Here is a 27700-nt window from a genome sequence, read left to right on the forward strand (position 1 = left end):
TTTTCTCTAGGTCTTCAGTTAATTAGGAACAGTATCTTTATGTTCCTGGAGTAAAAATTGTTAATGTGGGGTACATTTACAGTCCAATGTACTCCTTAGAGATAATGATTTTAGGCAGTGAGAAATTATTAAAAACCCACCCACCAAATTCATATATCTCCTTGGAAAGTTCTAGCTCTCTTCCATAGTTTGAGAGAGTCTGTATTTAATGTGATATATATCAGAACAACTGGTTTAAAGGTGTTTTGTATATATGATTTATTTTATTCAGTGTGACTTGGATGGTAACAACATAAATTTTTAAGCAAAAGAAAGTGAAATCATGCACTTTTTATTTCAATGCTGACATTATTTGAGTGAAGTAGCAATGTAATTTTCCCAACCAGAATAAGAAACAAATATTTTTTGCAAAATATTTGATAGTAAGACTTTCACGTTTTCAGTGATGGTTAGTAAAGCAAAAGGACTAGGAACTCTGGATAAGTGGAGGAGATGTACTAACTCTTTATTCCAAGGTTGTTTGTTTCATACTACTCACCATGTTCATATTGTTTCATTTTCTTTAAGTCCTGTAGTATTTTAGCATTCTCCCTTTATTTATTTCTTTTGAAAGGGAGAAGTGAAGTGAATGCTGCAAGGCAAGGATACATTTCTCAGTGATAAAATATTAAAATTATGAAGTGCTCCTCTGAGCTCTTCTGCCATGTTATATAGGTGTTATTTTCTAGAGAAGAACATATTACTTCAGAGAAAGGTTTGAATAAATTCAGTCTAAAGCTGAGGTTATTGTAGCAGAAGATTTTACTGCAGAGTGATCTGTGCTTTTTGCAAGGATTTAAATTATGAACATGATGTTATGGCTGAATATTGGACATAGTGACAGGATTGTATGCTATCTCACTTAAAGAACAATTTATAGAGCTACATTTATAGCAGTATAGCAGACAATGGAATGGAACAGAACTCTGCAACAAAATTCTAATTTTTCTGTGACAGAATTCTTTTGCCATTAAATAAGAGCCAAATTCTCTGGTTTGCCATTACTCTTTGCTGCTGGCATGCAGATGCACAATAGGCTGTACTTCAGCAGAGAAATGCAGAACATCTTCCCAAGAAAGATCAGAGGCATGTAGATTTTAGTTTCCTCTTAAGAATCTGGTATGCTTCTTTTACCAGCAATCTCAACAACAAAACTTAATGAGGTCGAAGTTTCTGTGTGGGTTCTGAATCCCTGTGTTTTATCAGTTACAGAAGTTTTTTTCTCTCTTGTATTACATTTAAATAATGCTTTAGTATCATATCATTCATAATCTTGGCTTGTATTACAGTTATGCCTTCCAGCTTTGACAAACGTACTTAGTGCTTTCAGAGAACACCTTACTGTCCAAGCACACTACAGAAACAAGAGGAAAATATTTACATGTTAATAACAAGTAGATAACAAGATAACAAGTCCCAAATGGAGTAAGAAAAGTGAGCTGTTGGCACTTAGGTTGGAATACTCAGGAAATGTTGAAGGGGTAGTGTTAGAAGAGAGCATATTACAGATTCTGGGTAGCATGTGCTTATCATTTCATCTCAAATAGAGACATCGACATCAATAAAACAGCTGTTCTTTTTTTCCTATAAAACTACACTGAGAAGCTAGATGCTGTTTACAGTTGGAAGATTATAGCTGATGAAAGATTCAGTAGCTGAATGTTTAGATTTAATGTTGAATTTTTAGAAACATCACTATTGTTTGGAGCTTGCTACAGCCAACTCTTACCCTATGATCATACAAGGGAAGCTTTTCTGTGAATAAGCAGAAGGAGGAAAAATTCTGTGAACTCTCTAATTAGCAATAAATTCATTTTATTTAAAAGTAGATCTGTTAGTATGTCTAACAACCTTGACATATGTTTAAATCCAGTATTATCATCCAGGAGAGAGATTTATCCCACTGATGTTTTGTTCCCAGAATTTCCAGGTATTTGAAATTGGTTCTGCTGGCTGCTACTGTCATAGGTATTTCCAACTGTCATGCAGGAGGACTTTTTCCAAGAAGTGAAGGTGAACAGTGGGTTTAGCTGCAGTACATTATGTCAGTAACTAATTTAGAGAGTTCCTGACTCCCAGTCACCGCACACAGAGAATTCTTACAAAGTCCTTGATGAAGACATTCAGTCTGTTGTCCTTGTGAGCTCTTTGGATTCCTCCTGATGTTGCTAATGGGGAGTCAGCTTTCTGAAGCAGAATTTTATACTGCTTTCAACAGGATATATGTGCATACGTTTAGAGAAAGAATTAGTCTTTGTATTTTCCTGGGCTTCAGCTCTGTCTTTGACTCCATAGGATCATGATCTGTTAGAGCTAGTACAGGAGAGAAGGGTGTTAGAGAGTTCTTGTACTACCACTGTACTCAGGAGAGCTAACTGAAATTGTCACCATCTTGCTCATCATTTCTGTGTGTCTGTAAACCTGTAATTAAAGGTCAGGCCTGCTTCCTTCCAGGGCAGAGATAAATACCTCTTACTGCTTATTCTCCACAGCTTTGCAAAGCCGTTGCAGCTCCAAGAGGGAGTTGGATTCTGTCCATTCCCACATGTCATTAGCATTGCTCTCCTGTCTTCCAGTGCTGTTTTTTTCTTCACTGGTGATGTCAGAACTGTTTAAGTTGCTATTTTGAATTTCAAATCCCACTTGAACTTGTCAGAAAAGCAAAATCTATAGGATTTTGAAAAACTGTTCTGCATAGAACTCAAACATAAGAACTAATAGCCCTTCTGGGATAGTATTATAATACAGGTATTATATTCTGCCTCACTTTAATTTCGAAGTGTTTAAAAAGTTCTTTATGGCCTTCACATGTGAAAGAAGTAGTGCCAATTTCCAGCTCTTATCTGAATCACAAAACCTCCCCAAAGATTTGGAGGTGAACAGATTCTTCAGCTTTCTCAGAAATAATAATTTATCTGAATTATTTTGAATTATTGATGGCAAACTTTACTTTCCATGCAAGTCAGTTGTGGTGCAGATTTTTTGCAATGTTAAAAGTCAGTATTAACAAGTGTGCTTGTTTTAACACATGAAGTTTTCTCTAGGTCTACTTCATAATACTTTATTTAGTCAGTTGAGTGGTGCTTCAGGGTTTGTTTTTTGTGCTTCATCAGTCTACACTCAAAATACAGCTCATAAAAGAGGAAGATGAAAACTCATTTTTGTTGTTAGGAATCATAAAATATCACAAGGTTTCTCTTTCTTTAGCAACAGATGAAAAGATTAGTGTATGAGAGAGACAGTTCTGTGATGTGTTTCATTTCATGTGGTGCTTCTCTGAGTCCTGTTATTCTGTATCATCCCTAATGACTGCAGTGCCTTGAGTCACAGTGTTGTTTTTTTAAAACCTTTCACTTTTTCATTGTTTGTTCTCAAGGTTACATCATGCAAAGTAAAATATTATATTTTTTGCACTAGTACAGGCTGTATAAAAAATATTTCTAATCCTTCTGTGAAGATTGAAACAGCTCTGCTCTGGGGGAAAGGCTTTGGGCCTGTTTCAAGTATTCCCAACTTCTAAACTGAACTGCTGTTTCTTCCTCTCTGAAAAGGTGTGGGTCATGTCTCTTGCCTTTAAAAGTATTCCAAGGTGGTAATTCTTCCACTCTCTTGCTTTGGTAATTTGATTTACATAATCACCATGAATTGCAAACCACTAAGAATTATCCAAAGGTCGTTTTGTTGTTTAAATAATTATGAAGATGAAAGAACTTTTTCTACTTTACTATAAATGTGAAAAGTCGGGCTAAAAATATGAGAGAGGTATGAGGAGAGGAAAGGACAGACTTCTGATTTTATTTCAGTGGATTTGCGTTATGACTAAGAAGGAACAAGCAAGTTGAATTAAATACATTATTCAAAACTTCTGTTTTGGCTTGATTAAGTCTCTGCTCTACCTATAATTTTCCTTACTGTGTCACTTTACATTCTGGTGAGGTAGGGCATTGTGTCTTTTAATGATTCGCTAATGTTCCCTACAGAGCTTTTATCCCAGCTGTCTGCAGCCTTTGGCCCCTCTGGTCATTTTTTTTGCACCGAAAAATCCTACAGAAATGTGTGAGAATTTTGAGTTCTCCACTCCATCAGAGTGAACAGACACTTTGCTGAGGGTAGCATGGGCTGGGGGTTGTCTCTGTGTCGAACCCCTGGATCCAGCAGACTCTCGTAGGAAGTATTTAGTGAAGAGAAAGCTATGAGAAAACTTAGTAGTAAACCAGGTTAGCTTTTACCACAATTCTTTACTGCATTTAAACCTTGGCTGTAAGTCTGTGCTCTGCCTTTTCCTTTGTGAACTACTGAAACTCTTGTAAAACTGCTGACTATAATATACAGGTAGCTATGGAAATAACTGAGGAAATCAAAACAACAAACCTCCCCACAAAAAAAAGCCAAACATAACCCAACAAAAAACATGAGCTGTAATTTTTTTCTGGTCTCACTATACCTTTCTTGAAGTTTGCCCCAAAATAATCAGTCTTACATTGATACTGGAACAGGGCAATTTCTTTAATTTTTCTTTAAATTTAAAAATAAGGAAACAAGTATGAACTGCCAAGAGGTTTTTTTTACCAATATGTGCTGCTGCTTGCTCCATTTGCATTTCATAGAAACGCACATGTATTCCCCAGCAGTCTGATTTTGTTGAAAGCTGGAAGGGTTTCACTAAGAGGAGCCATAGGAGTCTTTTCCCTCTGCTTTTCTACCACTCCAAAAAGCTTTCTTGTGAAGCATCTCTGATAACACACACTGATTAAAAACATATTTTCCAAAACAATTCTGTGAATACCCCTGTATGGAATGAGGAAAGAACGTGGTGCCAAAAAATGTTCCTCTTCCCCAAGAGACCAGTAGGATAGCAAGGATACTTAGGAAGATTCTTAAGTGCCTTGTAGAAATAGTTGCTAGTGAATTTTGAGTGAATTTTGACCAGGCAACTGTAATTTTCTGCCACTAATGAACACTTTTTAGGTATTCAAGGAGAAAAAATAAGATCTATCAAAGGAAAGAGTTCTCTGAAGTCTTTTTGTCAGAACAAAGAATGTACAAGAAGTTTTTAAACTGTTCTTGAATATTCTAAATATCTAGTATGAAAGGCCAGTAGTAAACTTCATACATGAGACAGGATTTTGAGAAGGAAAGTGTTGGTCACCCAATCTCTCATTAATGCCTTGGAAAGACATTGATCCTGTAATGTCTTAGTTTTTGCATATACTGTAGGCACTCCATCTAGTCCATCTTGGTCCCATTGTGGAGATCATCATCTTGGATTTTACGATTTGAGCTAATTCATTTGGTCAGTCTTTCAGCTTGAAGAAAGCTTGTACAATGCTGCTCTCAATGTCCAATGCTCTCATTTTTTTAATGGTGTGGAAGCAGATTCCCCAGGTGCTTTGGCCACTCAGCTGTACTTTAAACACAGCAGAAAATACTTGTGTTGAGGGGAAGCTGTGCATGACCACCAGGCTGGGATAACCTTCCTGAGACAGCAATAGTTACAAGCAAGCAGCAGACATGGTATTCAACCAAACCAGGCAGAGCATTATTTATGTGGAAATACAGCTTCTTCTTTCAACAAAGTGTGATCAAGGAAAGATTAGAACAAGGCATATTAACAAACTCTTCTCTTTCCTTCCCAGAATTACGACAACAGCTGCTTGTATGATGGACCTGCGGAGATATCCACTGGATGAGCAAAACTGCACGCTGGAGATTGAAAGCTGTAAGTACTTCTGCAAATCCTACTTATTCTGTGGTCAACTGCTTCAGAGGTTTTATTTTTGTCGGGTTCTGTTTTTTTCAGGTTTTGTTTGGGGTTTTTTTTTACATGCTACTAACCCAGTTGTCTTTCTGTCTGATGATGTTTAGATCCTTGTAAACACGTGAAAAAAGTAGCTTTCCAGATGGAATTTGTGGCACAAGGATTAGCAAAAGTTATTCTGTGTTTTGATGGACAATTTACAGCTTTAAAAGTCTCATTCAAATGCCTTGTTGGAGTTCATGTGAGGAGCACAAGGATTATTATCAGTTCTTTATCCTCCTTTACTGCTGAACTGTGTGGCAGCTTGTTTCCATTTATAAACGAAGGCAAGAGGTTAGAATTGTCCTTGAAATAGGTGTTTTGTGGGTTTTTTCCTAACCACTGTGCTGTAGTTAAAATTTCAATGCATGTAAACATATATACTGATTTAATGGCTGGTGTCTATTGAACTTTTTATATAAACAAAACTTGTGAAGTAAAACCTCTCTTTTCTCTGAAAAAAATTCATGATCACTTTTATAATGACAATATTGCAAGCACATTGACACTCTAATTAAGATTATATCAGCACTTTTAAGATTACTGTCACATTTTAATATGCAGTACACAAGTATGTGTATTTTTAAAATAACTTCTGTATTATGAAATATGTGGTATTTCAATGTTTAATTTGTGCTCCAGTCTGGTAAGAACTTGGTACAGCTGAACTTCTGTTTGAGAAAGCATTTAAGAATATGCTTTACATTTGTGTCCAAATTTCATTCATTTTACTGGAATTTACATATATGCTAAAATTCTTGTGACACTGTTGCCTGAAATGATTTCTATGCATAAGTAAGCAGAGTGATACTATCATTAAAATTCTGTATACTGATATTCACAAGCAGCAAATGTAGTGATGGACTTTGCTCTGAGAGTGGATAAAATCTAGTTTGTTTGGGATCTTTTTGTAGCTCAGTATAGAATTTCCATTGATAGCATTTGATTCAGAATGCCATACCTGCAGCCAGCTATTATACAACCAGTATATAGGTGGCATATATATAGGCTGATTATAACGTGTGAGAAAACTATTGGCATAATTCAGGCTTACAGAGATTTTTATTGAGAAAGTTTTTGCTGTAACAGTGTCTTTTAATTGTTCTTGCAGCAAGGACCTCCTATTTTTCTATTTTCCAATTGTGTGTGTAAGGTGGAAAGCTGGAGAGTCAAAGGAAATCCTTTCTCTCTGTTCACAGCATTGTTTAAATGGCCAACAACATGGTCTTGCCATTTCTCTGCATTGCTAAGATGACTAAGTCTTATTGGGATTCACAAACTAGTTATCCCATCTTTCATCCTTTCACAACCCACTGTGGAAAGTATTCACAGGAAATACCTGCCAGGTCAGTCCTTATGAAAAGCAGAAAATTATGTCTCTACTTTTCAGTGAGAGCACTTGTTCTCATTCAGACTTAGAATGTGGGACTTGTAAATTGAAATTTCCCTTTCATCTGTTTTGGAGTAGAGGTTTGGTGCAGATCACTTATCTTTCAAGAAACAATCCTAAACACCGAGGTATTGAGCTCTCAAATTGTTGTTCCACTTGGTATGAAAACTTAATGCTCGTTATATCATAGAAAGTGTAGGTGTTGAATTTACCATAGAAGTTGTGATGCCTGGAACAGAGGTCATTTGTGAATTTGTGAGCTCTGTTGCAGCATCACAAAGGTAAAATGAATTTAAATCAGGATACTGCATGTAGCTAGCCTATCTTTCATGGCAATAATAAAGTCCACTAAAGAATGTGGATAAAGTAACACTTGAACTGTGTTTTGAAGCACAGTCACGCTGCTTTAGAAAATGATTGGTCTTCATAAACATCATTCTGTCCTGATGAAAACCTGTCTGTCTACTCTTTGTGAATCACTTCAGGCAAAAATGCTGGTAGGTAGATGGGCAGGGTGAATAAAATTGAAAGTAACTTTCCAAGTCATTCAATGCAGGTGCTGGAGCCATAATCACTTCTAAAAAGTGGTTAAGCTGCATGCCTGAATAAGATTGGTTTCTTGCCCTACTGATCCTGTTGGATGCCTGTTTCACCACTGCTTTCTTGTAGTGATTAGGTATTCTATAAATTCTATCCCAAGTGTTTTCTTCCCTATGAAGGTGTGAAATTAATATTCACTGCTTGGGCCTACAATTTTTTTTTAATTCAGTGTCTTCCCTAGCTTTCCTGGGACCTTCATAACACATTTAATGAAAACACCGATAGTTTCTCATAGAATTCATTTCATGAAACTGAATATTTCAGTCTTTTTTAGCTTTCTCATGCAGGAGTGTGTTAAGAGAAATGCAGAACTGGCATTAGTTCTTCATTAGGAATAACTAGTACCTTAAACAGTGTCCCAGATGAAATCCATATTACACTATGGCATTAATCCTGCCCTTCTTCAAAGAGCCATCTCTGCTTTTCTGCTTCTCTGCTTTCTGAATATTACAGGTGAGAGTCTTTTCTGCAACAGTACAGTAAGGTCTCCCTTCCTCACTCATTTTCCAGCAGTGGGTTCTTCATAGCTTTTCAAAGAATTTTTTTGCATAGTGCTAACCTGACTTGGCATTTCATAACACTGTTTACATCAGTCAATGTTCTTAATATTGCTACAGTCCTCAAGGTTATCCAGGTCTTGTTATATTTGTTCTGATCATCCTCAGTCTTAAAAATGCCTGCAGATTTTGTTTCATTAGAAATTTCACTAACACACAAATACTAAAGAATATTAATGTCAAGAAGAAAGAGCTTTGCTTATAGTCATTCTCTGTATTAAGCATGACCTTCCAGTGCAGTACAATTTCCTACATACCTTTTACATATCTATATTGTCTTTTCTTAGTTAGTCTTATACCAAATACTTCTGAGAAATCCAGTTCAGATATACTTTGTTTAAAAAAGGAGTTATTGTCAAGTCAGGTCATTTGAGTTGTAATGAGAGACTTTTATTCCATTTCAATGCATGTTAATGTCTCTGAAGTCCTTCCATTCTTTCTCTGCTTCCTCCTTCCTTTCCTCCCCTCATCCTCTTACTGATGCCAGAGTTGAATGCCTTCTTAAATCCCTGAGCTGCTTTTTTTTTCATGTCATAGTGTTCACTGAAATTTTCACCAATATAAAGTTTTTGTTAACCTAGATTTACATAAGTCTAGATTAATTTGCAAAGTAGAAATTCTCATGGAAAAGGGTCGTATATAAAATATAAAACATTACATAGATGGGGGTGATTATCATCTATTAAGATACAATAGAGAGCATTTTTCCTATTTCAGTCTAGGACAGTCCTAGTGAGATGCTGAAAGTGTAAGAGAGGACTATTTCCCACTAGTTCAGAGAGTATCAGTTTTGAGAAATGAAGTCCTGGGTTTTTTCCATGTATAACTAGCTACACTCTGAGGTCCTTTAAAGGCAGAAGCTTGTTGAATGTTCAGTTTTGCTAAGATGCTTTTAAAACTGTGGGCTGTCATGTCCAAGGGGGTCTACTCTGAGCTAGTCGTCTTCTCCCTTTCTTTTGTTATTCTCCAACATACTGAACAACAGGGTTGTAATACCAGAGGGAAATCAATTTTCCTATATAGTCATTTTTTAGTTTCCCAACTTGCAGGCAACAGAGGGCTTTTTCCTTTTTAGCTGAATATTGACTTGACTCAGTAAATACCTCTCTGTTCTGTACCCTACCTCTGCCACTGCAGTTTGTATTGCTGAGTTTCTGATGATTCTTGAGAATAATTTTATTTCCCTGCTGTTTCCTGCCTCTCTGGAATTGTAACTGTTGAAAGGAATGTCTCAGCTAATCAACCATAAGACTAGTGAGAGCTCAAAGGCAATAAGAAGTACAAGGGAGTTTGATGAATACTTCATATTCCTATAAACTAATAAAATATCATATTGCACATCCTCTAGCATAACAAATTATTGTGATTCTTTTGAATATTTTTAAATGCAGTTATTCAAGATTCATCTGGTACATCTGGACCTTTGTCCATTTCAATTATGCGGTGCCACATAAAGACAAAAATTTACTTCAATTCCTTCTTCTCTTGTTTCATAATGTGTTTGGCCTAGCTATATTTATGTTATACAGAGGTAAAATTCAGACTCTGCCTTGTGACAGAGGATTTTTTGGAGTTGTTTTTTCCATTTCTTTGTTGCTGTGGAACAAACAAGAATGCACCAAGTTTCTCCTCAGAAGCATATCCTCAGAAACACTTTCCATAGTGTATTAAAGATGTGGCATTAAAGAAGCACACCAAAGCCCTGCTGTCGGAAGCCTTAGCAGACAGGGAGCTCGCCGTGCACCTATACTGTCCAGGGAAAAGCACTCACAGACAGGTGGGGGAACTGCTTTGTTGATGAATGAGAAATAATTGTTTGCAGGACATTTGATATATGTGAAAGCCTGGGGTGTTTGGAGCAGAAATCGTTAGATTTTTTTTTTCTATTTCATGACAAATCCACCAGAGACACACACTAGGTTAAAAACTTCCATTGAGTAAGAGAATCTGAAAAAAGCCAGAAACAGAGTCAAAAGAGTATCATTCCTCCCCGTGGCAGTGCAGCCCAGTACCAAACACTTTCTAATCAGATCATCTTCGAAAGCTCATCAACAAGAGAAAGAGAAGTCATCTTTGTGTGCTCAAGGTGACTTTACCAGTACTTTTAAGGCGCTGAAAAGAAATCAAAGCAGCCTTTTGCTGAAGCTTTGAGCACTTTGCAGATGGCTGCTCAGGCAATCGATCAAGGCTGTAATCAGGTCACATGGGACAAATGGTAGAACTCCAGGAGCTGACCAGGCAAGGCTTTTCTGGGTTAGAGGCGAATGTGTTTGATGGCAGGCAAGAAACTCCGCCAATCCCCAGGAGTGGGGTGTTCAGTTTATGAGGATACCATGGGAACACGTCACTTTCAACAACTGCACATGACTCTTGGGCCACTGACAGCTAGACTTTTAAAAGCTGTTAATTTTTTTTTCTTCCTTTTATCAAACTTAATGTGTATTCCATCCCCTATCTCTCTTCAGCTGACTCTCTTTTGCATCATGGCCCCTGCAGAGAGGATATTCCTTTATCAGCAGAAGGTGGTCTTGTCAAAGCACACCTTTTTCATCTTGTTCATCCTCTCCATGTTCAGATTTGGATTCTGTGCAAATTCAACCTGTACAGCACTGCGTTTGCAGAAGAAACATGGGTTGTTTAGGAAACAGCGATGAATTCCCCCTATGTCCATTGCCATTTGGGAACCATCAGCTTTAAGTGTGGCTTACTTGGGACAGCTACTTTGTTTTTTATTTGTCGTCAGTAATTTCATCTCAAATATGCTAAGAGAAAAGGTATCATTTCAGTGGCATAAGTTCACTGAAAATGAACAGGAAATCCTTGACTCCTCTTTAGTGTGGAGACAGGATGATTCAGGAAGAGCTAAAATAATCCCCAGCAGTAGATGCTTTTTCTCGGTAGTCTGAAGAGGGGAAGGAAATTTAGACTCACCATCAGTGCATATGATCAGGGTGGGCTGTGTACAAGTGAATCAGTGTTTGTAAGGTTTTGATAACACAGCTGGGGACTTTGGTTGGGCTTTCAGACTGGAGTTCAAATAACACCTGAGATATATTACCCTACGGGTATGCAAGAGGGAAGTATTTTCCTTTTTTCATTATATCTCAGTACATCTTTGCAGCAGCCTCTGCATCCTGGGAGCTCTCATAGCACAAACAAGGTGATATATTGTTTGCAAATGAAGAACAAATTGTGCATGAGTTCTGCAACAGACTCTTAATGCTTTCAAGATACCTGGAGTTAAATCTAAAAGGGAATGCAGTGTACAAATATCTAATCTGTGCCTATCAGCCCAGACCATACCAGCAACAGAGATTTCCACAAAAAATTCATAATTTTAAGTGCTTTTTTTTTATTTTCTATCATTCTAGAGTTGAATATGGAAAACATATATAATCATTGTCATAGGTTAGCAAGCTAAGTCTCGGAAGTGATGTTCTTCCTACAGCTTTCTCTATGACCTGACAGAACCTATCAGCTGGCCAGTTTGAATATGGACAATTCTTTAAGCCACTTAAAATTATGACCGCCTCTGTGATCCACACTTAAGAATAGAAAAACTCCCCCCCAAGCTCTCTCTCGTTTCCAGCACTGGGACAGGTGGCTGCGGGGCCAGCGGGCCCAGCCCAGGCCCTGCTCAGGCCAGGCTGGGCCGGGCCACGGCTCCAGGATGACCCCCCCCCAGCCGGGTTGTGGGCAGCCAGAGTTGGCTCGGTTCCCCCCCCCCTCCCCCCTCCACTGCAGCCAAGATTTCAGCAAAAGTGGGCAGAGTTCAGGTGACCAACAGCGATAAGCAACATTCCAGCTGCAAGGCTGAGGTGAGATTAACCCTTTTATTGCTGTGAAGAGCTGAAAACCTGAGGGAACAGAAAGAGGAGATGCTTAAAGCTGAAATTCTGTTGTGAAGTTATGATATATCAGAGTATCCCGTTGTAATTTCATGAAGATATGGAGGGTGGAGTGTTCAACTCGCAAGCAAAAGCACCTGCGCTGAGATAGGCAGATTGCTGTCGCAGCTGTAATTTCATTGAGAAGTTTGGACAGGAGAGATGGAAGCGATGAGGACTTTTGCTCCCAAAATGGGAAAGGAGAAAACCTCAGTTCCTAGAGATGCTCCCAGAGATAGTCCTAAAGAAGAAGATTGAAGGGGGGGGACCCTTTGGTCCCAGGGAAGGAGAAGGGCCTCTGTTCTTAGAGATTAAATGCTCCCAAGATGGGTGAAGAGAACTTTTGTTTCTGAATGGCTCAACCTTAAAATTGTACCCCAAAAAACTTCAAGAGTGGACCCCAAAAGCAGTTCCGGGAAAAGCTGCAAGTCGCGGGGAAGGGACTCGCATGCGAGCAGAGAGACTCCTCTTCCTAAATGGACTGAACAGAGTTATTCGGAAGTGGGCGGCTGTCTCATGATAATGTTTTCATGGCATGAGCAGAGAGACTTCTCTTTCTAAATGGACTGAACAAGGTTATTATGGAAGTGGTAAACAGACTGAACATCTTAAGGGTTGTCTTTTTACATTGTCAGTGGGAGAAGGGAGGAAGGTGGGGGGAGGAGGAGAGTTCTGAAGGTGTGGTATAAATTTTTTTTTTCCTTCTTTTAGGTCTGTTAATAAACTTCTTTATATTCTTTCAAGTTTGGTGCCTGCTTTGTGTTTCTCCTAATTCTTATCTCACAGAAGATAAGCAGTAATGAGTATTTTGAGCCAAACCACTACACTAAATTGGTGTTTCTGCCCAGTTACAAACCCAACCCGCTACAATCATAAAGACACAGAAACAAAATGTGAATGGTTTTAAAACTTTTAATGCATTTTGCCTTTTATATTCAGTTTGAACAAGAGTAAAATTTTCTTTATTACAAATAACCCTGTGTTTTATCAAGGGATTATTGGAAATGAAAAGGGCCCTTTTCAAAAAGTCCATATTCAGAAAGTATCAAATATATTTGCTAAGGTTTGGGGGGAAAAATTACATGTCCAGGAAGGCATCTCTGATGGTGGAGATAGATATTTTCCAAAAGAAAAGAAAATACTTCTAACAAAAGCTGATTAACTTATGTCCAATAAATTATGTCGAAGTATGGAAAGCTGATGAGTTAGCACTTTTTAGTCCTGTTTTGAGAAGGTATGAATTTTACAAGATAAATATTCACCATTTTTTGTTTTAGTTTTTAGAATCTCAGTTATAAAATGTTATATTTTAGGCAAATTTTTTTCAGCAGGTCTGGTATTCTTTTCAAATGCCTTGTAACTGGTGACTTCTTCAAGAAAAATAAGTACTTATAAGTGCTATTGGAAAAGTCATGTGATATTGTTACATACCTTAGCAGGGTGTAGTGTATGATCTGAGATTATACGGTTTTTTTTATCTTCTTTGGAGTGCACGTGTGGTTAGGTTCTTCATTGTAAGGGACGGAAGTGGTACTGAAAGCTAATAATGGCTTATTCTCCATGGTATCAGGTTACTCAAGCAGTCTATTATCTTTTTCAAAATGAAATTGTTTCTTCAACATGCTATAGCTTTTATGAAATAGTAATATTTATCATGTGCTGGAATCCCTTGATCTCAGGTCTTTTGCTTTAGAAGACAATGCAAAAACTGACTATCACACAGTGATTACATACTTGGGAAAAGAAGTGAAATATGTTTCTACAATCATTTTATTCCCTAAGATAGTGGTTTTTTCCCAATATATAACTACAGTTGTCTTTTGTTCATCAATTACATTAAGGAATTAATATAATTTTTTTAGATGAGTTTTTGAAACATCCAGGGGCAGGAGGGCACTTGTTTGAGACTGTTGTCAGTCTGATCTCTATTTGCCCTTGGTCACTGATAGCCACTCAAACAGTTAATGCTAGTGCTCTTGCTAATGCTGTTCAGCTAATGCTGAATTAATTAAGCGGGAGAAAGATGAGAAAATCAATATTTGAGTCACTGCAAAACTGTGGATTCAGATGAAATTTGGCAAGCCATTTTGGCCTGTTTACAAAACAACAGCAACAAAGAAAACGGGATCAACTATTACCCTACCCTGGCAAAGTGTCCCTTCTTTCTACATGGACCGCAGTTGGACTGGGGCGAGATGTAGCAAGGCTCATTAAGCTCCATCTCTAAAAAGAATTCAATTTGCTGCTTTAGGAGCAAGCCAAATGACCAGACTGGTGAGTGTGCTCTGTATTTGGGTCACTGATGTTGGTCCATTTGGCCTAAGTTTCTAGAATAGGAATTGAAGATTCATCTCTCAAATATGAGCTTAACCCTCCTCAGTGGCTTTTGTAAAAGAAAAGAAATATCTATATTCTCCAGCAGGGTTGGAGGTTTTTTGTTTGGGTGATTTAGTTTCATTTTTTTTCCAAACGCCGAGTTTTCTTTACTTTTTCTTACTGACGCTCAAATGCAAAATATTGCATCATTGGTCACTGAACAAGAAAAGAATTTCATTGGTTTTGTTTCAGCAAGTAGAAGCTAGAGTGAATAATAAGATCATCTTTAGTTTTGATTATGACATTAAATTTGGGTTGAAGAAGTGTTGGCCTTTCAAGAAGACAAGCCTAGGAAACATTATTTTACTTTGGTGGAATAACAGAGAAGAAATTTAATTCGAAGCAGCATTGGTAATGTTAAAAATTACAATCTTTTCATCCCTTGATCACACCTTGCTAATGATGAGAGCGTTGTGAAACAAGTTAATTCTGTTTTCAGTTGCTCATGTTACTTGGTACTGGTAGTCAGGCTGATCAAATTCCACCCATATTTAGCACATACAAGCTACTTTCTCCCACTGGATTCAGTCCCATTTTCCTATGTCTTAAGTTTATGTATTGAAGTCAAAGTTAGTGTTGCTTATGATAGTAATCATTTAAAAATAATTCAGCCTTATATTATCCAACTTTTGGCAGTGCTAGGGGAATTATCCTCTGGCTAATTCTTCTATCTTCCATCAGTCTGAAACCACTGTAGTTGATGTGGGAAAGTGCTACTGCAAATTTGCTAAAATGTTGCATTGGTGTGCAGGTCTACACAGAGAAACTATTCGAGTTTTAGAAATATGTGATACCTATGCCACTCAGAGTATCCACTGTGTTTTTGACACACTGTCCAAAATTATTTGGATGGAAATTCAAGATACCTTTTATGTATGAAAAATTCTAACTTTCTCATGATATGCATTTGTTCTGAGTAAAAATGAAACATGAATAATGCTGTTATTACACCAAGTAGCCTCAAACATGTTTTGTGAATGAACATTTATAAAGGAAAGGATGTCTAAGTGGTTGAGAGAAATAAAGATTATACTCTTTATCATTTATGTTGTATTTATAAAAGCTGGGGTTTATTTTGCCCCTTTTTTTCTTATGTGATACTTCAGGTGTGTTTTCTTCACTGTTGTTTTGTACATGAGGAAAGAGAAGTCACTAAGTAGATTAATCATATACTTATATTTCAAGGTATACTTCAGGAATAATTCAGAACGGAAGGGTCCTCAGGAAGTCCTTAGTCTAATCTATTTTAAAAATGGTCAGCTCTGTGGTCAGACCAAGTTGCTCAGGGCTTTGTCCAGTCTGATCTAGAAAACCTCCCAAGACAACCTGTTCCAGTGCCTGACCATAACAGTGAAGAAATTTAATTGAAGCTTTCTATCTGATTTATCCTGTCCTGGGATGCTACATCTGCCTTACAGAATCAGGAATAAGTATTTACCATTACTGATCTGAAATAGAAACTAACTGCTCCATGACCTGCATTGTGAAAAGAGACTGTTGTCTGTGTAACAGAATGACAATACCATGACAATGCTCTGAATAAATCAGTATGTTGTACAAGTAGCCCTGTAATTTAACGAAGTAAAACTATACAGGTTTTCTTCAATGTATGATCTGGTGTGGTATAATCTGTTCCATATATCTTTGTTCAGTTACACAGGTACTATTCCCATTATATAGACTGAAGTGTCTCTGTCACTGCTTGTTATGGTTTAAAAACTCTCAGAAAAAGGGTTCTTTTCCCCTTGATAATTAACGCAGTTCTTGGTGCTCAAGGCATGAGCTCTGGCATGCCCCAGGTCAGAGTGAGTCCAGCTGCATTCTTCTGTGCGTCGCAGAAGCGACTTCGGCATCAGGAAAAGTGCTGCTGGCTGAGCTAGCTAGCTGGCTTCTTTGCAGAGGGAAACATGGCAGGAGCTGATGGTATCGGCTCACGTTAGCTCGGAGACAAAAGAAGAGAGAGGCTGTTCTGGTCTGGCTTCTAACAGGTTTATTGTTAGAAACCTCGCAACCCGAACGAGCTCAGAAGGGATGGAATGCGATGGGATCAATGGGATCCTGCCCTGAGGCTCGTCCTCAGTTTTATAGGCAATTTGAAAACTGCGGTGAAAGGGGAAAACAACCAATGAGTTACAAGCCAGGGGGAGGATACAATGTAACAAGAACCACTGGGGAAACCGAGAGGTGGGAGTTGTAACAGAGAACCAATGAACAACCGAGTAACGGAGAATTTTCCCGAGCCAGGGGAGGTGGCGTGTACCCGGGTGCCACTCAGGGGGGTGCAGCTTAGGCTTCTGAGCCGCCCCTCGACCCACCCTCTGAGTCTGCCTCTTCGGGAAACTCGATCCAGGGGATGGGCTGGGATTGATTGGCATCACGCTGCCCCAGCCCCACAGTGGGCTGGGTCACACCAACAGATAATGATCTCAGAATTTTCATTATGATGTTTGGCTCAGTAACATCTTCATTGTTACATGCATTTAAAAGGCAATTCTCTATATCCTATGACTGTACAACATAGAATTTGTCTTTATTGGGTACAGAGCACAGATATAATTAGTCAGTTTTGCAGGAATGTATTGGAAGTGCAGAGATTTGGAACTTGTGGTATGTCATACTTCTACTCCTCAGCTGCAGAGCAATCTGCTATGTGCATTTGCTCTCATACAAGCCTGTCTCATCTTGTGATTGATGTGTCACTGCAGCCAGAATTCGAGATGTTACCTCAGCCCAGCCAATAATTTCACATAAAAACAGGATAACATAACAAAACAATTTGAGAGTCAGTATTTGGCTCTATGTGTAAGAACACACCTTTCCACTCTGACATGATGTGAGCTGGTACTGTGCGACATTGGAAACAACTCCTTGTAACAGTAGGAGTGTGCAATTGCATGGATGGAGTCAAGTACTCTGCTGAATCCATGCACTTTACTGATGTGTAAAAGTTGATTATTTTAATATTTGGTGGATTTTGCATAAACTTACACATCAGTTTCCTGGTAAAATCACCACTTTTTAGTCGGTTTTCTTAAACAGTTACTTTACAGTCAACAATCGTTAGAAGTGAGTATTTGTCCAATATCAGACACAGCTTTACTCAAGGTAAACATACCTATTGTGGGCTGCTAAGGGAACAAGTTTCATAAAAGCACAGCAGGCACCTGAATCTGACTGTGTGGGAGCCAACCAGTGAAAATCAGCGGACTCCAAGGAGCCAAGAGTTTGTTTCTTCTGAGCACAGCCTGGAACAATCAGCCCTTCAACAGCTGACTTCTGAAAGAATGATCTGCACCAAAATGTTACACAGACAACATGAGTGATACTGAAATGCTGGTAAGTTACATTTTTGCTTGTGGATTATAATTTCATTCCTTTGGGGGTTTTTTTGTGTCTGGATGCTTGTAACCTGGGAAAATCTAGGGAAAATTCTGTAAAGGGGCAAAGAGCACAATAGATTTTTTCATTTTACCTATGGTCCCTCTCTATCTTCTTTTCTTTGCAGACAAAACATGAGTAATATAAAGAGTAACATTAGTGACTCTATTCTATCATTATCGTCCTAGGGATGGTGTCCATGCCAAGGAACTTCTCATTCTCCACATATATCTAACAGGAATGTCCAGGGGAGCAGATGTGCATCAAAGTGCTGCAAGTGCAATACCTTTATGCTGTAAGTTGTTTATGTTGCTGTAGCATAGTAAGCAGTGATGGTACTGGGCACACGCACTAGTTAGAGTATTGTTTACCTTTCAGGTTTCAAGAACAACTTTCTTCAAGTCCTGCAAGTTCCACAGCATTATAGATAAATGTATGACACTCTTCTCCTGCAAAATCAACCGAACGTCCTATCAAAGTTGTTGTCTTGCTGTCCAAGAAGAAGTATCTTTTACTTACCTCTATTTTTGCTCATTTTTGGGAAGATGGTATTAAAGAACTGGGTTTTACATTTTGCTGTGATGGCAGAAAAGCTGGCATCTCACTATGTCCAAAATTAGCATTTTACCCTATAGTGTGCTATGTACAGCATAGCCGTCTCTTCTTTTCTCCTTCTTCCTTTTGATAATTTTCTCCTTCTTCCACTCTTTCTTTATCTCTCTCTTTTCCTCTCTTTTTGTCTTTTTCTTTTTTCTCTTTTCCTCTGTTTCCCTCTTTTTCTCTTTTTCTCATTTTCTTTCCCCTTTTCCCATTTCTTCCCCTTTTCCCCTTTCAGTGACCCTTTATGTACTGCTGATACTACTGTAGAATTGATTGTATAGATGTGGGAAACTTGCTTGTATTTTAAAAGTACAAGGTGCTTGCTAAATATGTTAACTTTCTTTAAAAATAAAATGGTGTTTTTAACTTTTGTATCTGTGTGTTTTATTATGAGTGTAATGGAATTATGAACATGGCAAAATATGGGAAATTTTTTGAAATCTGCTGAGAGAAGATGACTGTGAGTTCTGAATGCCTTTCAGATAATTTTTCTATTTTTACATACAAAAATTATATATTAAAATATATTATACTTTTTAAAAAATCTTTATCTTGGATGGGGATTCTTGGAAGTGACACAAATATAAGTAGCATTTGTCTCATGCACATTCCTGTCAATTTGTGCTGCTGAGTAATCCATGAACAGACTTATAGTCAATTTTTTTTGAAGGATAGGTCTTTGTAACTGAACAGTGAATTCCTATTTGCACGTATTTACATATGTGCTAGCTCTTACTTGGCCATGAAACTGTATAGGGACACTTTGTTCTATGGCTGAATGCCAAAATGCTTTTGATTTTAAGGAATTTAAAAAAAGATATTTGATAAATTAGGTCAACATGCCTGTTACAAATGGTATGGCCATAATTTTGCCAGATGTTAAATTATCATTTACTAATGTGATGTAATTATCATTTAAGGATGATTTTCATGGTTTTAATGGCCACGCATGGACAGGCATTGTAACATGTTTTCATACTTTATATCTCAGAATGACTTGCTTTTACAGGGAGCTCTCTAGACTGATTAAAACTGCACTTTTTTCTGGGTATGAAATCTGCTGTTGGAAGATGAGCTTTTATTGAAAGGGCTGGTGCACGTCTTTCCTGCTTGAGCATTAGCCAGCACCTTCCACCAAGTCAAGCTCCTCTGACTACTACAGTGAGTTTGTTTCTTCTTGGACTAGAAAAGTGTTATTGTGAATGAATACTGAGATGTTAATATGGTTGCTATAGAGGTGAGTAGGATGTCAGGTTATGTAGAAACAATGTCATTTTGTGATATTTCTTTTTCTTACAGGAATAATACTGTGTTTCAAAAAGCAGCATGTTTTCCTTAAAACACAAGGCAACCCAGAGCAGCTGCTTGTTCTATGTGGTTTTGGTTTTTAATTTGGGTTTTTTGGGGTTTTTTAAGTCTTTTTTACCTTCAGGGATTTGGATGATTGTGGCAAGTGTTTTAGCCAGAAGGTAGGACACAGCTCACTAGGGAGACTCCAGCTGGGACTGAAAATACAGCAGTGTTGGTTCCACATCTTCATAAGTCAACACATGAGGTCTCTTGACCAGCCAAAAATGAGCTCAGTCTGTAAAAAAGGAGGCAATACATTTTATTAAGGGTTTATCATTCTTTTATTACAAATGTATATCTAAATTTCTTAATTTACTTATGCATAATGGCTATGCCATGAGTGTCTGACCTTCGAAGAAGTAAGCTCAGCTCTCAGCTCAAGCACTATCATCTCTAGTGAGTTGTTCAGAATAGATTGCAAACTGCTTCCATAGGAAGCACGAATGTAAGCCCTAAATAATTATGAGAATGATGACTAGGCAAGCCTTTTAGTTAGCTCTTTCCTTATCTAAATTGTTTTTCCAATCATGATAAAAATATCAAAGTATGCTGTAAAAATATCTGAGCAAAATATCGGAGTCAGTTACATAGAGGAAGATAATTAGCAGATAGTGTACATCTGTTCTTACAGAATCAAAGAAGGGCAGATAAGCTAATGTGGAGCTCTGTGTACTTTAACCTGGACTATTTTCAGCCCCTTGGTTGTCTTAGATTTTGTCCACTGCATTGCAGCTGTCTGCAGAAGGCAGATCCATCAATAAGGCAGTGTTATTTCCTATAGTGTGTGTGGAACTTTAAAGTACTGTTTTTGTTTGTGATGGGAATGACTGATGTCAGTGTAGTTTTCTAGTCAATATGGCTAAAAGAGATTGAGAGTCCTTATCTCTCACTAAAATCTGATCGAATAAATGTTAACCAAAAGCTGTCACCCTTTAAAGAGGTTTGTATATGAGATGTCCCCATCTCAAGTCATCATTGTTGCAACTGGAACATGCGGTCTGAAGTGTGTTGTACCTCTTTTGAGCTGAGTGTTGCTGGTCTCTCCTAATACCTGTTAGTGTTGAAGTGTGGTGATACCCAGAGTCTTTAATAAAGGCGTTTGTATTCCAGATTCTTGGGAACATATCATCACTGTATGGAGTTTTACCCATCGAAGCATTCTGCTGTCATCCATGTGACAAAGTGGCTAAATGAGATTTTTACTGTTCAGACAGAAACTTGCGCAGTCTTTTCTTGATGGCTACTCATAGACATCAAAGGTGTGAGGTCAGTCTGCTCCAATTGCCATCCGGACAAGGCAGGGTTTGGTGCTGTCTCAAGGGGATCCCATGTCCTGTGACTGTCTGTCTCCTAAATTTAGCATCAGTGCCTCAGTGTACACATCATTAAATCCTTCTTGACTGACAATTTTTGATCTATCAATATAGCAATGTTTGACCATACAGCATTACAATTAAGGGAAGAAATGCAAAAATAAATACTAATTTTTAAAAGTGGTTGGTTTTCAGAATAAATGTAATTTAATTAAACACATTTAAATAGAAGTTCTCTTTATTTTCAACAGATTTCGATGAGGAAATTATTGGGTGTTATTTACTGTGTGTCTGCAGCTAAATTACATATTTTTGCATTTTAAGTTGATCAAACTAGTGCAAAAAGGCCTTGGGAAGTGTATGATCAGATAGATATCTCAGAAATTTGTTTTGTAAAAGTAGACATGCTGGCTTATGGAATTCACATGCTTGTGCTTCCGTAAATCTTACTAATGGTTGAATATTTCATCTAGGGGACAGGCTTATTCATTCCATATCTATTTTTTACCTGTCTATATGCTCTGTAAGACATCTGTGAAAAATGATGATAGTAAAGAATGAAAAAGTTCTGTAACTTCCAGGGTATTGTAAGAGAGAAAAGGCGGTCTATTGGAGTTGGTGCCTTTCTCATTATTCTCTTTTCTGAACATGAAGGGCTCTAATCTTCCTAAAAAGGAACCCAGCCAGTTCACTTGCTGTGTGCTTGATGTTGATAATTTGAGTTTTCAGGTTGTTAGAGAGACATATAAAATTTCTAATATCTTGCCAGATAAAATGTAAAATAAAATATAATAAAGATATAATAAGATACAATACAAAATTCTTGATTATTAATGTTCAGTGCACAAAAGAGGGGGAACATTGACTTGACCACTGTTTTTCTCATGTATAAAAGAAGGATGAGGTTATCACAGGCCTCTTGAGCAACGAAAAAGTCTTGCACATATCTGTAAAATTCCACCTATTCCTAAAGCATCAGAATTATTTCAAAGCTCCACAAAGTCCACATTCTTGTGCACTCAGAGTCCAACAATTTGATAATAAATCCCACAGTGTCAGGATGGGAGCCCAGCACCAGCTTTGCAGCTGTTATCCATCTATTATAAACCAAGCTGACTCCTTTCATGTTCCCATGTTATTTCCAGACATACTGATTACTTGAATTCCTTGCGATTTGTGTCATAACTCCAGACACATTAAGTGTCCTGTGAAGTATGTCCATACATATGACCAAACCAGAAATTTTTTCTTGAGTATTTTCCTAAAAGGATGTCAGCCCACAGAAAATTGGCACGTGACCTTTATCGCTATGAAAGCAGTTCGGGGCTGTTTGGATTTTTTATTATCATTGCCTTTTTCTATGTTTTCTGTCACCACTTGCCTTGGTAGGAGTAAATGCATGTATGTCTTTCACTCTATGCCTTGCTCAGAAATGTTATTTCTAGATTTTTCCTTGCTGCCTTTAACAGTCTGTGTTGGGCGGTGGCACAAATGTCAAGAGTCAATGTAGTTGGTGTGTCTGCCCTGCCACATTATGGGGAGTGTCCCTATAACTCCATCTCACTACTGACGTTTCCATGCTGAACCTATTATTTGTTTTCCAAGTTCTTGTATTTGAATCATCAATAAGGGGTTGCTCTCCTTTCTAAACCTTCTTTAATAGAACATGCACCAGAGTGTTTGCAAAGCTGGCAGCACAGTGAGACCTTGCACCCTCTTGTGCCAGCTGAGGAGCCCTCGAGACTGCTGCCAGTACAATGGCACTGTTAGAGGCACAGTCTCCAGAGAAAAATCACCTCTGGGCAGTCACAGTAAGAGTTGGAAATGTTAATGATTTTAAATGAGCAACAGAATTATTTGCCCAATTAGTATTTTTAAATCGCTAGTCTGCAAAAATGGTCAGCTGTCTATATCGCCCCCCTGCAAATGCAAATATCTCCTATTTTTGTGACTGCTTTTCCATTTTGAACCTAACACTCCTGTTCATGAGCAGATCCCATGTGCTGGTGCCTGGATGATTTCTGAACAGCAGAGTTGTTTGCTGGAGGCAGTAGATGGCCTATATTTTGACATTAATAAGGTTCCTGATGTTGTACTGAATGACATTCTTATAAACAAGGTGGGGAAACACGGATTAGAGAAAACCACATTTGGAAAATAATATGAACATGATTATTGAGTTTACAGGAAGGAAACAATTTTTTGTCATGTCCCTCTTCACTGTTTTCATTTAATGATCTGAAGATTATGGAACTTTCAAAACATTTGTACAGATAGAAAGGATAGAGTTAGGTTTTCATGGTTCTCGATAGAGAGGTGGCCTGAGAAAAATCAAATTTCCAATTTTACATCTAATACTGGCATCTCAGAACTGGGAAATAACTAAGTGTAAATGGCAGCCCAGGGCAGGGGTGTGGGAATCAAAACAAAATAAAAAGCCCAACTTTGGGGAGATATCATGGATTGTGATGTGACACTGATTCCTTGGCAGCGATAGTAAGGCTGACATCAGGGTCTATAAATGGAAGTGCTATTCATAAAATAACTGAATTTTTCTGTTCACTCCCATAGTGGCAATACATGGTGGTCAGGCTATGTCCTTCCAAGGGCTGCACCTCAAGGAAGATTTCTATCAGTTAGAGAATATCCAAGGCATAGCAAGAAAGTTAACCCAAGTCCTAGAAAACATGACTTAGAAGAAAGAGTTGTTTTGGTAAAGGGAAGTTTAAGGAAAAGATGTGTGAGTCTTGTAATATATAAAATGTAGCGCAGAGGAAGAGGATATTCTGTTCTCTATCATGTTGGTTAGGACAAGAAGTGATGATCTGAAATTGCAGCAGTGAAAGTTCAGAGTGGAGATGGTAGGAATGGGAAGTACAAAGATAACCACAGGTGCAGGGTAGACTTTCACCCATTGTGGTCCACACCAGGAGGGCTCTCAAGACAAGCAGAAAACCATTTGACAGGAACTGTGGAGGTTCAGTTGCCCCTAACCTTGGTGATAAATAGATTTTGCATGAATGACAGATACACCAGCATGAAATTATCATCATATAAACAGTTGATTAAAACCCAAAAGTAAGGCTTGATAAACAGATGAAGAATTCAACGTCTTACTCAACAAGTATATTGACATTTTCTTCCTACCAGTCTGAAGCAGAGCTAGAATGGGTGTCTCTGAGTATAATCAAGATCATAAAGGTTGTTTTGATTTATTTTCTAGTAGAAGGCTGTCTACACTTTCTCCTTGTGATAGTGTACACTCCCTCTTCAGGTGCATACAAGCATCAGCAAATAACAATTATGTTGCTGTACATATTGAGTAGTATTTGAGTATGCATAGATATGTGTGTCTTTCAGTATTTGCAGGCACAGAACAGGCTGAGCTTTATAAAAGACTGTGACTTTGTAAATTTGTCTCAGGTTTTCCTCTGGAATAGCCATGGGAAGTAGTTATCCTCTCTCTATTACCTTGTGCGTGTAATTTCTGTGCTATGAAAATAGTTTAAAAGAGAATGAATACTAGAGGGTTTGATGGTTGGGCTTTTTTGGGTTTTTTTTCTGAGAGGGAAATTACTACCCTGCATCAGTACTGTGTGTTTTCTTTGTTTCTGTTGCTTACGACAGTGAAAGTAAAAGCCCATAAGAATGTGCAATATTATTTAAAATGTCCTCAGGACCTAACAGTGGCATTGCTGGGTTTTGAACAATTTCAGTTTGTCAGTATTCCTGGCTCTTGGGTGTTCATGAAATTGGCACTATTCTGGGTTGCTGTTTAAGAACTAATGTATTTCAGTTAACTTTGCTTTGCTTCCAATGTTTTCTTCTGGAAATTAGGGGGGATGTTCACCTTTTTTTTTTAAGTTTCCTCTGATATTGCTACTTAATAGGAATCGTTCTTTTGGGTATCAGGTATCAGTTCTAGCTAGTCCTAATACCTCAAAGGAGACCAGCGTGAAGAAGAAATGGTGATGATGTGGTTCCACTTTTCTTTACAGAGCTGACTCAGCAAGGGAGGGAATGACATGCTGCATCATTTGAAGATCACGTATTGCAGCAAGTATTTCCAGGAATTTTCAGATGTACATGCAGGAATGAAACAGAAAACTAGTTTTAGATACTTTGTGTCATGCAACTTCTCATTATCTGTAGTTTCAAATCTGGAAGTCATCTTTATTAACCTAAGATTTTTCAAGAAAAAACTTTAAGCCTTCAGCAAGACAGGAGAACAATACATTTTATTCAAATGTGGATATACCAGGTATCTTGGGGTGACTTTATGATGTGTATCCCATGTCGCTGCCTATGCCCAGAAATTAATTCTTGTGCCTTTCTATGCCTTTAAACTGAGCCTGAGAGGGGAAGGAAAAACTGAGCAAAACTTTTCAAAGCAGTTTGCAGCTTGTTCAAGGTCACACAGAGATAGCAATTTTTTTCCAGCTGCGGCAGGGGAGGGAGGAAGCACCCGGCTTGCGTTTTTTTCCAGTCAGCTTTTGGCCAGTTTTTCAGTTCTTTTTCTGGAGAGAGACTGAGAGTTGAATTTTTTTCCTTCCTGGAATTTTGGATTTTCTTCCTTTTCTACTGGACTGTTTCAATATCAGAGCACATCGGGAGGACTTTCCACCGGGCACAGAGGGCCTGGCCCTGGCCAAGCCCCAGCTCCGAGGAGACCAAAGGGAGGACTCGAACACTTTCCCAGGTTTTTCCTCCAGCGAAAATTTTATTATTTAGCATTATTTTCCTTTCCCGTGTGTTGTTAAATAAATAGTTTTATCTCTTCACTTTCCTTCGAGGAAAATTTATTTTTTCCCGAACCTGGTGGGGGAGGGGTGGTTGTGCCTTCTCTCAGAGGATATATTATCTAAATTTGGCCAAACCGGAACAAATTTAGTGGCGCCCAACTGTGGCTCGAAGGAAAGTGAAAAATTGTGCTAATTACATTTTGGTTTGAATTTACTTATTCTGTGTTGAGGTAAAGTAGTCACCATGCTGGTTGAGTTCATAATGTTCTCTGGCTCGATGTACTCATGTCTTTCTGGTCCTTAGGCTTGAGGTACTAGTGCTTTTTGGTCCCTAGGGTTGTTTGCCTATCCACAACTTGCTCCAATCTTGTCCTTGATAAAATTTTACAGAGAAGGGAGACGAATCAGGATTTCTATTTTGCTGTGCTCGTGATAATGATTTATAAGAAGTTGATAGAGGTACAGGCAGCTGTTCGAGTGTGTATGATAAGTGGTTTCTCCGTCCTAACCCCAGTCCTAGCTTCAGTAGCCTGTTTTGGGAATTTATTAGTAATTGCACCAGATTGTTAGAGGAGGAGGAGACGGGGTTTCCCTTCCTTTAAATTTGATAGGTTATCTTTTGAGAATGTTCAGTTCCCCTGGATGTTAAAGAGACACCCCTCCTGGTATTTAATCTGGTAATCTTCCTCTGTGATTCACAGCTTGTCTAGAATGAGAGCTCAGATTTCCAGGGTGACTGCTGAGACACCTGACCCAGAGGTGGAACATCTTGAGTGGTGTGGGGAATGGGAGGACATCGGCCAAACCCTAAAGAAATTCTCTGACCCGACAGTTTGGGATTTCCCATCTGAACAAATTCAGAAACCAGCTGAGGTGGGAAAATATCTGAAAGAGATACAATGACAATTCTAATGAGAACAAGCTCCTTGCAATATGTTGGGCTTTGGCATATGCCTATCGCACACTGCAGCAGGTAAAGGTAGAGGGCAGGAAGATCAATCAGCAAAGCCTGCAGACATCCAGGCTGCAGACCAGACAGCAAGCCCAAACCAGATGGAGAGTCTAAGCCACTGACAGTGGCTCCTGTCACGAGGAAAAAGCACACAACCAAAACTGATCGCCCAGTGAAAGATGATGGATGATGCAGGGGAAGGAACCTCAAAACCACCAACGGACTCAGGCACAGAAACCATTACTGAGTCCATGTCCATAAAGGACCTTCACAGCCTAAGAAAGGATTACACCCGACGGTCCGATGAATCCATAATAAGTTGGATGGTCCGTATTTGGGATGCGGCAGGTGATGATGTGATGCTGGACGGTGCTGAAGCGAGGCATTTGGGATCCCTGTCACATGATCCAGTGATCGACCAAGCGATGAAAGGGGGCTACTCTACCAGTCTCTGGAGACGGTTTTGACAGGCGTGATAAAGATATATGTGCGGAGATGATCTCTACATGCAGCAAACCCAGTGGAAGACCATAGAACAAGGGATCCAGCCCTGAGAGAACTAGGGGTGGTAGAGATTGTTCACAATGACCCAGGATTAGAGTCCAGACCGGGAGAGAGTTAATCCATATGTGGAGAAAACTCATACGACTTGGGCCACAAGAATACGCTTCTGCATTCGCAATAATGAAACCGAACTACGCTGCGAATGAGACTGCAGG

The 27700-nt window shown here is 38.5% G+C and overlaps 1 protein-coding gene across 5 annotated transcripts in view; it reads left to right on the forward strand.

The window, feature by feature from the left end:
- GABRB2 (gamma-aminobutyric acid type A receptor subunit beta2) overlaps positions 1 to 27700 on the forward strand; it is a 166128-nt gene that overhangs the window by 79878 nt on the left and 58550 nt on the right. For all 5 annotated transcript variants that reach the window (XM_039559441.1, XM_039559440.1, XM_039559439.1 and 2 more), the window contains one exon: positions 5676 to 5758. In XM_039559441.1, the coding sequence (XP_039415375.1) occupies positions 5676 to 5758 (83 nt within the window). The remainder of the gene's footprint in view (positions 1 to 5675; positions 5759 to 27700) is intronic.

Source organism: Corvus cornix, chromosome 13 (genome assembly GCF_000738735.6).
Source record: "Corvus cornix cornix isolate S_Up_H32 chromosome 13, ASM73873v5, whole genome shotgun sequence".
Taxonomy (NCBI): Eukaryota; Metazoa; Chordata; class Aves; order Passeriformes; family Corvidae; genus Corvus; species Corvus cornix.